This window comes from Macrobrachium nipponense, chromosome 5 (assembly GCF_015104395.2).
Source record: "Macrobrachium nipponense isolate FS-2020 chromosome 5, ASM1510439v2, whole genome shotgun sequence".
Taxonomy (NCBI): Eukaryota; Metazoa; Arthropoda; class Malacostraca; order Decapoda; family Palaemonidae; genus Macrobrachium; species Macrobrachium nipponense.
The window spans coordinates 77,757,452-77,772,451 of NC_061107.1; the positions used below are offsets into that span (position 1 = coordinate 77,757,452).

General features: G+C 35.1%; 2 protein-coding genes across 2 annotated transcripts in view; one reads left to right on the forward strand and one right to left on the reverse strand.

Moving 5' to 3' along the window:
* LOC135215438 (uncharacterized) overlaps positions 1-15,000 on the reverse strand; it is a 166,365-nt gene that overhangs the window by 57,541 nt on the left and 93,824 nt on the right. The gene's annotated exons all lie outside the window — the stretch shown is intronic.
* Positions 4,193-4,810, forward strand: LOC135215833 (uncharacterized protein K02A2.6-like). The gene has a single exon (XM_064250786.1). The coding sequence runs from the start codon at positions 4,193-4,195 to the stop codon at positions 4,808-4,810; it is 618 nt and encodes a 205-aa protein (XP_064106856.1).

Genomic DNA, 15,000 nt, shown 5'->3' on the forward strand with positions numbered 1-15,000 from the left:
TCTGCAAAACAAAAATCGAAAGAGATGATTTTTGCATCATAGGGCAAACACCAAACCCCCAAGAACTACCCATTTTAGAGTCGTTACTCATTAAGCAGCTGGTTCCCCAGTTGAATACCCAAACCTCCTCCATCCAACTGTACCTTAGTTTAACGTGTCTCCTATTTTGTTGTCTCCTATCATTCAGTCTTCCTCTCTCTTAACTTAAGGTTGGTTGGCGGTTCCAGCTTTTAAATAATAATTTTCTGTAATTGTATATTTTATTAAATTTTAGTCTTTTTACGATTTTTTAAATTTTTAGTAAATTTAATATTGTTTTATAATTTTATTTTTTTAATTAATTGACAGATTCCCAGAAAATGTAATAAATGTTATTACGAAACGTTGGAATAAAGAACTATGTAGATTGGCCTGTTTCCTTCAGTCAACGCCTGATTTGATGTATTCCTTGGTCGTCACCTGCCTGCCCCTTGGTTGTGTATACCATACATAAAACATATATATATATACATATATATATACACATATATACATATATATATATGTATATACGTATATATATATATATATATATATATATATATATATATATATATATATATATATATATATACACATAGACACACACACACACACACATATATATCTATATATATATATATATATATAAATACATATGTATATACATATATAATATATATATACCATATATATACATATACATGTATATACATATATACATTATATCATATATATATACATATATATACATATATAATATAATATATATATATATATATATACATATTAAATAATAAGCGAAATACCACAGGAAATTATGATAGTCAGAAATCCAAGCGCTTTCGTCTTTACTAAGACATTGTTAAGGAGCTAATAAAATATAATTGGAGAGAAAGGTCTCAGGTACACAACAAGATCAAGAATACCAGATGGTTAATTGTCAAAATTCTAGGAATATCTAAAGCGTTATAACATAAATGTTCTTTTCAGTAATATTAATGTCAAGAGTTTAGTAATCAAAAATTCTCCTAAAGATCTTGCAGGCTGCATATATGAAATTCCTTGCAAAAAGTGTGATAAAGTCTAATACGGACAGACCGGTAAATCTCTTTCACAACGTCTAAAACTGCATCAATATTCTGTGAGAACTGGGCAAATATCGAATGCATTATTCGTACATATGAGAGATTTAGATCATCCTATTAATTGGAGTCAAGCAAGAGCCTTAATCCCATGTAATGACACAGTTAAAGGAATATTGAATCTTGTTTCATCAAGTCAAATAATAGAAATGTTCTTAATTTAAGTCTTGGTTTATTTAAACTATATGCTTTCATAATGAAAAAAGTTGTAGATAAATATAAGCAACAAAACTAATATATTCAGTTTTTACATGTTTTGCACTGTAAAGATACTTTGTAATTTCGGTTAGGGTCTGTTTATGTTAACTACTTGTTTAGTTGTTTGTGTACATACCGTTATCTGAAAACAACTTAACTACTCTACTGTAAATATCCAATCTATTGTAACATTACTCGTATGATATTTATCTTTTGTTTACTTAACTATAAAACTGTAAATAAGTTAGTCAGTGTATATAGAAATTCTAAAGGAATAGGAATAAAGCACAGCACGCAGTTTCTGGAGTTTTATATTTCTACCAAAGGAAATCAACATGGTGGCAGCGGTTATTTAAAGAATCCAAAAGAAAAAAAAGAAGAAAGAAGACTATTGCTACAAAACGTGTTTTCCTGAAGAAAATGGCTGAATCTGTGTTTCGTTTGCCTCCACCACTAGACCCCTTGGATGATAATCTTGCTGATACTTTCAAAAAATGGAGGAGACAAGTGGACATCTATATGACAGCAAGCGGAGCTAGTTCTAAACCCAAGAAAACGAAGGTTGCAATTATACTCCATTGCGCAGGACCACAAATGGTAGAAATATTTGACCAGTTTAATTTTGAAACAGAGGAGCAGAAAGATAATCCTGATGATGTAATTAGGAGATTAGAAGAGTATTGTTGTCCTCGTACCAGTGAAGTGTTAACAGTCCTTCAGGTTTTGGAAAATTACATACAAACAGCCATTTAATTCATTTTTTATAGAACTCAAGGTTCAGGCCGATAAATGTAATTTTCAAGAAAAAGAGCGAATGATAAGGGATAAAATTGTGTTTTCAGTGACAGGGAAACTACAGGAGCTGCTACTTCGAGAAAGAAACTTAAATTCAGAAAAAGCTGTCGAGATATGTTTGGCTTATGAAGCAACCGTTAATTGTGCTAAAGAGATGTGCGAAGTTGGTTCTGAGAATGTTAATAAGGTGAACAATTGGAGAACCAAAACTACAGATGGTTCCTTCAATAAGGATTTTACGGACTCAAAAAAATATGGACAGGTATGCCGTGAAGTGTCGATTTTGTGGGTATAAGCATGAATTTGAAAAATCAAAATGCCCAGCATGGGGAAAAGTCTGTGAAGCATGTAAAGGAAGAAACCATTTTAAAGGCTGTGTAAGAAAAACAGTTAAAATTGTTAAAGAGAAGAACGAAGAGGCAGATGAAGACTACGATCATTAGATGTGAATGGCACCGGTTGCAATGAAAAATTCAAATAGATTAACTGCATTACTAATTGTAAACGATACCGAGGTTAGATTTCATTTGGATACGGGTGCTGACGTGAATGCAATATGTCAAAGGTATGTCAAAAGGGATCAAAAAAGTGCGACCAACGTCTGTGAAACTCGCCATGTGGAATAAATCCAAGCTTTCGCCCATTGGCGAGACGACATTGAATGTGAAGAACCCCAAAAATGATGAAATTAGAAGTGTAACCTTCATTGTGGTTTCAAATGACCTAATGTGTTTACTTGGGTCAAAGACATGTCAAGAGATGGGATTCGTGTTTGTCAATGGTAAAGCATTTGTATCAAAAATTGACATAGACCATGAGATGAGCGACCTTGGTGACCTTGGAGAGGTTAAACTTAATGTAGATTCTACATTACCAGCAAGAATATTACCGTGCCGACGTTTACCCATTGCATTAAAATCAAAGGTTCAAAAAGAGTTACACTCTCTTGTGAAAAGAGGAGTTTTAATTCGGAGACTGAACCAACTGACTGGGTTAGGTCAAATGGCAGTCGTTCAAAAAACAAATGTAAAGTTAAGAATATGTATCGATCCTCAGCCACTCAACAAAGCTCTTAAGAGGGAATATTACAAATTACCAATTTTGGAGGATATACTGCCAAGTCTAAAACATGCCAAGATATTTAGCAAACTGGATGTTCAAGAGGCTTTTTGGCATATACGACTGGATGAAGAATCCAGCAAGATGTTAACAACAATGATTACCCCTTTGGTAGATATCGATGGGCTCGTCTACCTTTCGGGCTGAAGGTGAGCAGTGAAATATTTCAGCGAAAAGTAAATGAGGCATTGGAGGGGCTTCGGGGTGTATACTGTGTAGCTGATGATATTGTGGTCGTTAGTTTTGGAAATGAGGAACACGACGCAATGCGTGATCACGAACAAAATCTTCAGTCACTACAGAAGCGTTGTCAAGAAAAAAGATCGAACTAAATGAAGAGAAATCTGTTTATAGAAAAAAGGAAATCGCGTTCATGGGACATCGTTTAACATCATCCGGTGTGACGGTTGATGAAAATAAGGTAAAGGCCATTAAAGAAATGCCTGCCCCTACCGATATTTCAGGAATTCGGAGGTTTTGTGGAATGGTGCAATATCTATCAAGGTTTTTACCCAGTCTGGCTGATGATTTAGAACCTATCCGAGAGCTGACAAGAAAGAACTCAAAGTTTGAATGGAATGATGAGTGCACTCGCGCTTTCTCAGTGATCAAAGAAAAGGTCACCTGTACACCAGTTCTAGCTTATTTTGATCAAAGTAAGGAGCTTGTATTGCAGGTTGACAGCAGCAAGGATGGTATTGGTGCAGTCATTATGCAGGAAGGACGTCCAATAGAATACGCATCAAGGACCTTAGCTGGAAACGAACGTAACTGGGCTCAGATTGAAAAAGAAGGTTCTTGCTGTTTTTGGTTTGTTTAGAGCGATTTGACCAGTATACTTTTGGGCGACGTGTTATTGTTCATAATGACCATAAGCCTCTTTCTTCAATCCTCGAAAAGCCATTAGTCAAGCTCCAATGCGTTTACAAGTTTTAGTGATGAGGTTGAACCGGTACGACGTCGAATATCAGTACAAAAGCGGAAAAAGCCTATTGTTAGCCGATACCCTTAGCAGGGCCTGCCCCAAAGAGGAAAATAGAGACACATTGGTAAGGATGATAGATTCACTGAAAAATTACCCCGATTCAATTTTAAAGGAAGTAAGAGACGCCACCACAAACGACGAACAGCTGCAAGAATTATTGTCTGTTATCAAGGAAGGATGGCCTGATCGCAAAGACAAAATTCCGGAAGTATTAAAGCCTTACTTCGATTTTAGAGATTCCATGAGTTATCAAGACGGCATCAGTCTTAAGGGAACTCTTATACTGATTCCTAGTAAACTACGAAATTCCATCAAAACGAAACTTCATGTAGCTCATCTTGGTTACGATAGCATGATGCGACGAGCAAGAGATGCAATATTCTGGCCAGGGATGTCGAAAGAAATAAAGCAAATGGTCAATTCATGTGACATTTGCCAGCAGTATAAACCTCGAAACCAGAAGGAATCGTTGATGGATGTTGATGACGGAGGCAGACCCTGGAATAAAATTGGATTAGATTGTTTGAGATTGTTGGAAGAAATTATCTAGTCATGTTGATTATTATTCCTCATTCACTGAAGTAGAGTTTCTAACGTCAACAACTTCAAATCATGTGATAGCGATAATCAAGAAGATGTTTGTAGATACGGTATTCCTACCCAATTAGTGTCCGATGGAGGACCACAATTCAGCTCGTTTCAGTTTAAAGTTTTTGTTAAAGAGTGGGGTATAGAGCACAGGATGTCATCTCCGGGACATCCTCAAGGAAATGGGAAGGCTGAAGCGGCAGTTAAAATAGTAAAAAATATGATGAAGAAGACGCATGGCAGATGGTAAAGATCAATATTGGTGGCGTTACTAGAGCTGAGAAATACACCACGTCAAGACTAACTTAAGTTCCAGCCATCAGATGATGTTTGGACGTAAATTACGATCGATAATTCCTGAAATTATGAACAATGACAATCCAGTTTCTCAAAAAAGGGAAACCCGGAGAGAATCCATAAAGAAATATTATGATAAAACTGCAAGAGATATGACGCCATTAAACGAGGGGCAACCTGTATATTATCAAAATCCAGACAAGAAGGGTTGGGAAAAAGGGCTCATTAGCCATGCACAAGGAAACCGATCCTATATAATTGAAGGAAAAGAAGGAGGAATTTATAGAAGAAATAGAATTCATATCCGTCCAACTCCACAGGATTCATCGGCAATACCAGAAATGGCAAGAAACTAGTAAATTGAGGGAAACCAGCATTAATGATGAACAAACAAGCTACGCTATCCTATTTGCGACATGCCTAAATTGCCAAGAAGATCAGCTCGTCTGTTTAGGTTTGTGACTGTGTGATAATCGATAATCCTGGATTATCTCTTTTATTTTTACCCTTTTGACAATTAACCTTCTGGTATTCTTGATCTTGTTGTGTTCCTGAGACCTTTCTCTCCAGTTGTATTTCATTAGCTTCTTGACAATGTCTTAGTAAAGATGAAAGCGCTTGGATTTCTAACAATCATTTCCTGTGGTATTCGCTTATTTAATAAAGTCACGTGCATCTACTGTGATTTTGAAGCATATATATATATCTATATATATATATATATATATATATATATATATATATATATATATATATATATATACACGTATCATCATTAAAACAGGAACACAGACCTTAGCATGATATTCAATAGACCTACTGAATACTTTACACGTGTTGGAAAGTTATCAAAACTAAATTTTCATCTTCCTGAAAAAGCTTTTAATAATTGTGGGATAAAATAATAATGAATTTTTCTTCAAGAAGAAGATACAAACATTGTGATTCGGATCTCACTGCAAACAAGTTGACTGCCACATATCTCGCTAGCTCGTTTCACTCACTAGTCTCTTCACTTGTGTTTTATCACATTATACTACTGTTAAAAGTAACACATAGCTATCCACCCCTTTCTAAACTTCTATCCTGATTAACAAGGTCATGGTAAACGACTTAACGAGATCATACCTTCCACGCCTCTCATTGCTAATGATCATACTTACGACATAAAATAGTATACCATGAGTCTGCAAGAGTAACAGAAAATGGGACTAGTGCCTTAAACTTAAAGAAAACCAAATCACGATTTCCCACCATTCAAGGCCTATCTATCTTCATCTCAAGTTACCTATTTGTCTATCACCTTTAAAACTCAATTAGGCATCATGAACTAATTACAGCACATGCTTTAATGAATGGGTAGCCAAATAAAAATAAATGAAGAAAAAAAAGTCCGTATTTGGACGATAAAAAGGAAAAATCGTTAATTTTTTTTAGCTTTCCATAAACGATGACCTGCACAGATAAGGAAGCAAAGGTTGAGTGTAATTTTGAAAGTTATAAAATAAGTAATAACACTTCTGAACACTACAGCAAACATTCAATATGGTTGGCATGAATCTATCCTGATTAGAGTAGTAACTCGAGAGAGAAGGTGTGCTGTGCTGTGCTGTCATTATTTCTGTAATTGTCTTCACCCTGAATGGTTTTGTTTTCTGCAACTACCAGTGGATGAATCTTTTTGTTTTCTGCTACTACCAATATATGAATGGTTTCATTTTCTGCAAACTACCAGAGTGGAAGAATCGTTTTGTTTTCTGCTACTACCGTAGTCGATGAATGGTTTTTTTTTAGTTACTACCGGTGGATGAATGGTTTTGTTTTTAGTTACTACCGGTGGATGAATGGTTTTGTTTTCTGCCACTAACTGAGTGGATGAATGGGCTTATTTTCTGCTACTACCAGAGTGGATGAATGGTTTTGTTTTCTGCTACTACCAGAGTGGATGAATACTTTTATTTTCTACCACGCCCAAAGTGGATGAATGGTTTTATTTACTGCTACTACCATAGTGGATGAATAGTTTTATTTTCGGCTACTACCAGAGTGCTGAGTGGATGAAAGAGGCTCTTTTATTACTGATTAAAGTTTCTACTTGAGATGACAAACCAAACTTATTAAAACTAAAAATTCTAACCTCTTACGATATTATCATCTCTTATCCTTAGACCCACCTACGAATGAGGAAGGTAGGAAGTGATGAACAACTAATTATTTCAATGAAAGCAAGGTAACACAATAAGCACAAAAGGACATAAATAACCGAGACCAGCCATTTATGCCACATGCAATATTTGCATCAGACGATGACTCAACTCACGCCGTACCGTCCGTGTCAAACAGCAAGGCCAAAATTTTAACGGGTAAAATACATCTTGATTCTTTACACCAAACATAACATGGCAGGACGAAATAAGAATACCTTCAACAAATATACAATGGCAAAGGACTGAAGTCCCTCTTAAGTTCTTGCTGACGGTCTCTTGTTTACCAATCAACTGGAAGTTTGAAGGTCTTCGAGAAAGCTGAGCTTTTAGGATAAAAGGAAATATCTTACCGCTAGTTTTAAAACAGTTCTTTAGGAGTTTGCAAATGCAATATGATGGATGTCAAGCGTGTGAATTGAATAATTGAATAATTCTTTAGAGAATTCCTTTTCATCGTTAATATATTTTTTTTCTTATTACAGGCTAATTATAACTAAGACACTTACAGCGTGGTACTAGAGCCAATTTGAACAAATGAACCAAATAACCATGGCCTACAGTATCACCAACCCAAAATGTCAATGATAATCAATGAACGAATATAAATTCACAAGGGTAACACAATCATCATCATCAGCAGCAGTTTCAGTCAACTTTGTAACAAGGAAATCCCGCGGCTTTCGGGTCATCGAGGCACAAAGACAAAACTGGAAATAACTAGAGGACGCTTGTTGAAGTATCTACGTAGAACGAGAAATGTTGAATCATTTCCAGGATTCTTAATTATCGCTGCCAATAACAGTTACCGTTGGGGCCTTGGTCTTTCCTGTCACGCTTTTTTTTTCTTTTCAGTTGTGCATACATTTGCGACCAGATATTTTCTTTCATGCTTTCTATCGTTATTAATGCTATTACCGCCAGATGCTCCTTCTGGCGACGTTGTCCGATATAACAAGCAACTTTTTTCGTTTTCATTCACGAATTAACACCATAACAATAATAATAATGAACCAAGGAACCTCCGTGACGAGGCTATAATATTGACAATCAAAAGCCACATTGCTGTTAAAATATATTATTGTACAATGCTAAAAATTACAAGGAGAGACTTTCGGATACTGCTCCGTATCCCTCTTCAATCCTACTGATGGTCAAACAATGGAGGGAGAGGGATACGGAGCAGTATCCGAAAGTCTCTCCTTATTTTTAGCATTGTACAATAATATATTTTAACACTACTGTGGCTTTTGATTGTCAATAATAATAATAATAATAATAATAATAATAATAATAATAATAATAATAATAATAATAATAATAATAATAATAATAATAATAATAATAATAATAATAATCTAGTTGTGTCTTGCCTTCAGTCTGTCATCAAATGACGCTTAGTAATCGGTATGGACTTTTTTTTATTATAATAATAATAATAATAATAATAATAAATAATAATAATAATAATAATAATCTAATAATAATAATATTAATTAATAATTATTAATATTATTATTATTATTATTATTATTATTATTATTATTATTATTATTATTATATTATTATATTATTATTATATTATTATTATTATATTATTATTATATTATTATTATTGCAGAAAGTCCATAAGAGTTAATAAACGTGATTTCATGACAGCTTCAAGATACGATGCAATTATAATTATTATTATTATTATTATGTAGCAAAAAGGCCATACCACTTTATAAACGTCACTTCTGGACGGTTTCAAGGTAAGAGCCCTTAAAAAAAGAAATAGAAAAAACAAACTCAGAAACGTCACTTCAAATTAAAGTTCAAAGATAGAAACCAATTTACTAAAAGATTTATTCACCAAAGCAAATAAAAAAAAAGTTACTCGCTTAGTATAAAGCAAAAGTAGTAAACAAAAAAATTGGAAACGGTTTAAAACAAGTAAAATATGAGCCGCAACATATAAACAAAGCCACCGAAAATAGATCTATCTTGTGGTGGTCTCGGTATTAACGCTGTATGAGCCGCGGCCCATGAAACTTTATCCAAGGCCCGGTATTGGTCTTGCCTATGTCGTTGCCAGAAGCACAATTATGGCAAACTTTAGCCTTAAATAAAAACAAACACTTCCGAGGCTAGAGAACTGGAAATTTGTATGTCTCATGATTGGAGTAAGAAAAGAAAAAAGTGCGGACGGACAAAACCCCAAAAAATGGTTTTATTTTCAGAAAACTAAAAATGAAGTAAGAAATCGTTGCAATACGAGGAAAAATAAGCCGCTTTAATTTTATCTAAAAAAAATTATTTTCAGAAAACTGAAAAGGAAGTATAAAATTCTTGACATAAGATTTTGAACTCGTAACTTTATTTAAACTATTACGAGAACAAGCTGAATGACTGATTGATTGACTGTGACTATTAAAACTGGCGCCACAACATCTAGGGTACTGACGCCGGGTACTAGCTAATTTATAGCTCTGGAATATGGTACTATACAGGTGCCACAGAATGGTTTTAAAGGATCCAGTCAAAAAAATATTCAGTTCACTAAAATTTTATAAACATCAACCAAGGTAAGAATTTAACTTCAGGGAACGAAAACACTTCAGCTGTGAGGCCTTGAGTTTAATGGTTCTCAGAAGACATCATCGGAAAGTCAAAGGACTCGACACAGAAAAATAAATATCCCATTCCACAAACTCCATTCGTAAGAGCAGCCACAGATCTCGTCACTAGCCTGCACACCATGAGTAAGTGGATTAGAAATATACTATAGCGTGTATTTGCGCACTTAACTAGATATGCAAAGCCACATGTGAACTTGAGCAGGTTTTAATCAGCTATACCTAGACCCTTACGTAGTTTAGCTCTAAGAGACACAGGAGAGAATTACGACAACATTAACGTTTGCTGAAGCGATCCTTTAAAAAATGGAATAATTAAGCTAAACATTACGAACTTAGGTCATTTCTCAATGCCTCGAACCAGACATGTATCAAAGATGCAAGTTGTTGAGAGGCAGGGTGGACTTCACTAAACCAATTGCAAAAGAATACAGAAAATGGGAGAAGTGAAAACAAGCAAGCAACAGATTAATTTACATTGGAAACATCAAGAAGAGAGCTGTTTGAGGAGGAATAGGGTTAAGGCTGAATGAAGCGGCGGACGATGACAATGCAACAATCTCTAATAGGAGAGACCAAAACATTACTGTTAGAAAGTCAAGAGAAGAAAGTCATCTCCCTGAAACTCCTCAATAAACGATGAATGACAACGTCTGCATCAATTACGTAACAAAAATACACACAGAGAAAGGCCTCGGGGGAAATATATTATCACAACAGTGCTACCATCCTTTAACATACACAAGGATATGAATGTAGACATCTCACATGGGGCTACAGACTACGTGCCATCTCGCTATACACACACACACACACACACACACTCCAAGCTGCTATATATATATTATATATATATATTATATATATATATATATATATCATATATCTATATACATATATATATATATATATATATATATATATATATATCTATATATATATATATCTATAGTTTGTGTATTATAACTGAATCACGAAAATATGGATGATTATATACCAATCAAGAAAAATTCCTTCCTTCGTGGACTTTGTCTTGTATGTATATATATATATATATATATATATATATATATATATATATATATATATGTAATATATATATATATATTATATGTATATATATATATATATATATATATATATATATATAATATAAAATCCAAGAGGGAATTTACCTTTATTTGTATATATTCATCACGTTTCATATTTTCGTGATTCATTTATAATACACACACACACACACACACACACACACACACACACACATATATATATATATATATATATATATATATATATATATATATATATATATATATATATCCTATGCGGGGAAATGGTAAATGGTAAATGGTTACAGTTGAAGGCCGGTACAATTAAACCACCCAAGCTTGCTGATAGCTTATTTCCCCCCGCCTCCTTTTTTTTTTTTTAAGTTACGACCACAGTCGTCTTGGCGAGGAGGGAGTGGGGGTCGGCGGCGAAGTTGCCGAAAAGCAGTTTGAACTGGAAGAAGTATACATCAGCAACAGTGAAGCGACGACGCGTCACCGCAGCCCTGTATACTATATCCTTTGGGAAAACAAGATTTCCTTGGACTTGATCTTCGCTGGGATGTCTCCCGTCCGAGGCAGAATGAATCCTGGCCATAAAAGGTCGTTGTCGTCACGCGTGTGTGTGTTCCAGAGTGGTTTGAAAGTAGTGACGTTACAAGATCGGTGTTAATTACTATGGGGTGTCCATAAAGTCCTAGTACCATTACAAGCATAAATACTTCTAATGGTACTGGGACCTTATGGACACTTTGTAGTTTACAATAAATAAAAATGTAAATCTAGTGATCTCTTCTGAACGTCCGTAAAAATTGCTTCAGAGATGAGGATCAATAATCAAACAGGACAAAAAAAAAAAAAAAAAAAAAAAATCCCAGTACCATTTTAGGTAATGGATTCCTGTGAGACGGGTGGCGAATGTACTTTTTTTTTTTTTTGTAAACCTTAAAAGAAACAAAGAACAGCTGCAAATCCAACAATGAAATCATATATAAAATGCAACGACACTGAGGATTTATTGCAATATTACAATGAAGTAACTGTTCCATTATTTAAAGAGATTTACGTCTTATTTCCTACCGTTCATACCAATTTTACTGTACAATAGGCGACGTGATATACTTAAGTTCCATCGGTTTGTTTATTTCTGAGACCTAGAGTTTTTTTTTTTTTTTTTTTTTTTTTTTTTTTTTTTTTTTTTTTGCGCATTCAAACGTTGTTAGTATTAACTGAAAACAATAAACTGAACGACAAAGTTTAAGATGTTAAATGTTCAGCTTTAGGCAAAGGACGTTATTTATGAAAAATGATCTATTGACGAATATTCGAGATACTTGTAACAAGAGCGAAAAATGCACGAATGTGTCTACAATGAAAAGTATCTTCATCGACATTAATACAGGAGATAGTTGTTGTTGCTGCTACTATACTACTAGTAAAAAACAGTTATCACTATTATTCGACAAAGAAGTTAAACAGCTAATACGCTGACCCCTTGCCTGCTTGTTTCTCTCTCTCTCTCTCTCTCTCTCTCTAGAACAGAGCAGTTTCTGCCGAATTTTAACTAACCTCTTTGCAGGATTCAGCAGTGAGCCAGAGATGAACTGCTCAGGTTTCAAGATGTATCATGATACATAATTGCAATTACTTGCATTTCCCCGATATCGACTTTCAAATTGGGGGGAAAAATACTCGCTTCCACGCGACGCACACCCAACCCCCCCTCCTTCCTTTGAATCCGACTAGCCGACCTGATTTATTTGATCCCAGTTATCGCTTACTCGGGAAGTAAGCCTGCAAACTACTTTGTTGTTGTTGTTGTTGTTGTTGTTGTTCTTCTTCTTCTTCTTCTTCTAGTTGGGGGTAGGAAAGGTCTATGGAAGAGCCTAAAAGGGTCTGAAAAAGCTGTTTCGAGTTGAGTTAAAGATACAAGATTATAATAGGATATTTATCATTCATTTATTAGAAATGAAAATGTAAAAAATGAATAATGTACATGTCAAACAGTACAGAACAATTATTTCTAATTTATTATAGCGTATTTATTTTAATTTTCGTTGGTGAAACAACACTATTTGACCGTATATTTTAGCATGCGCACCGAATAAGCTGGAGGTCGGAATCCGCCTTGTTTTGCGTTATCTCTCTGAATGAGGTTCTATTGCCGAAATCTTCTCCACTTGCTGGTTATAACCTGCAGCTTAGACTAGCCACAATGAATCCACTTCAGTGCATGGAACTGAAGTACAGATTCATTGTGGTTAGTTGATCTACACAGGACCACGGGGGCACCCGAATCAAAGGCCAAGCACTGGGACCTATGAGGTCATTCAGCGCTAGAAAGGAAATTAACAGTAGGTAGGTTTGAAAGGTGTAGCAGGAGGGAAAACTAGCAGTTGCACTATGAAGCAATTGTTAAGAGGGAGTGGACAGTAAGAGGAAAGAAAGAGAATATGAATGGAGGTACAGTAAAACGAATGAAGGGAGTTGCAGCTGGGGGCCTAAGGCACGCTGCAAAGAACCTGAAGTAATGCCTACAGTGCACCCCGTGAGGTGCGCTGACGCCACTAACCCCCTACAGGGAGAATACCTGAAAGACGCCTCAAAATCAAATTGTAACAGACGACAATTAATAACCACCTTGATGTGTAATAATACCAAAGGGGGGCACCAGACGATTCCTTGACTCCGTGAACCTCCGTTCAAGTTCAACTGGGCACGCTCACAATTGTGCTGTGCAGTACTATAAGTCTAAGTCATACCACTTTCACTTCTTTGAAGGTGTACATTCTCTTCTAACCATTCAATTTTATTTACAAATAATATATATATATATATATATATATATATATATATATATATATATAATGACAATTTTACCAATATCATACATGTGACACTTTCATACTATCTCAAATATAAAGGCACAAATAACGCATTGCGGTAACATTCATTACACCTTTATAATAACTTACACCCTAAGGGAATTCTATATAAATTTTCAAGTATACCTTGAACAAGATTCGACCACACACCATTTACGTAAGAACTAGGACAATTTTAACTTCATTCATACTGCTATCTCTTTATAGTGGTACTACAGTGGGGTGAATCAGTCATCGTAGGGTATAATATCCTGTATAAGAGATAGATTAGAAGACTGGCCACGGTAGAAATATTCTATTAACATTATATTACTATAGATGTATGTTATTCCCAAGGTGAGAGCACACATATATGTGAATGAGTGTATATAATTCTTTGGTAATTTTCAGAAACATAAAATACGTTTCGAAGTCTCACAAACTCGTCCTTTCGAATCGAACTTACACGCTAGACCGGCTAGAGAAACACACCTCGTTCTCCTCGCCTTTAGTTGTCATTCTTCCGGTCGTTAGCCAAACACAAGAGTACATTCAGCTGACTTGATACTCGCACATCGCCTCCCGCTATTAATAAGGCGTCGTTTCCTTTCACAAACACAAGGGCGTGACGGCTATTTGACCCGCTTCTTTCCAGATCGAACTGGAGGCAGCGGTCGACAACTCCGCTTCTAGGGTCCGGTTCTTCGTCCCGAAACATCACGAGAGATAGACTCAACACACCACCTGCAACGTGCGGTTGCTACGTTCCACTACCTAATTATATTATCATGCAATGCACCACCAGGAGGTTTTGCGTGCGGGAATGCAATAGTCATGCTTTGAACGGTAATTTATAAAAAGATAAGTTTATGTCTGACTTGTTTTATAAGGTTTCGAATGATAGAAAAAAAAAAAAAGAATTATCTGCCACACACACACACACAGCGCTTTCACGACGACTTTTACGGTGTTCTTCAAACATTGTTTATTTTTTTATTTTTTTTTTTTTTTTTTTTTGTAAGCATCATACGGATACATAGATAACAAGATGAGAGCCGCTGTAGGACCAGATATCAGCGCTCAAGTTTCAACAAACAGAAAACGAAATTCGCCGCTT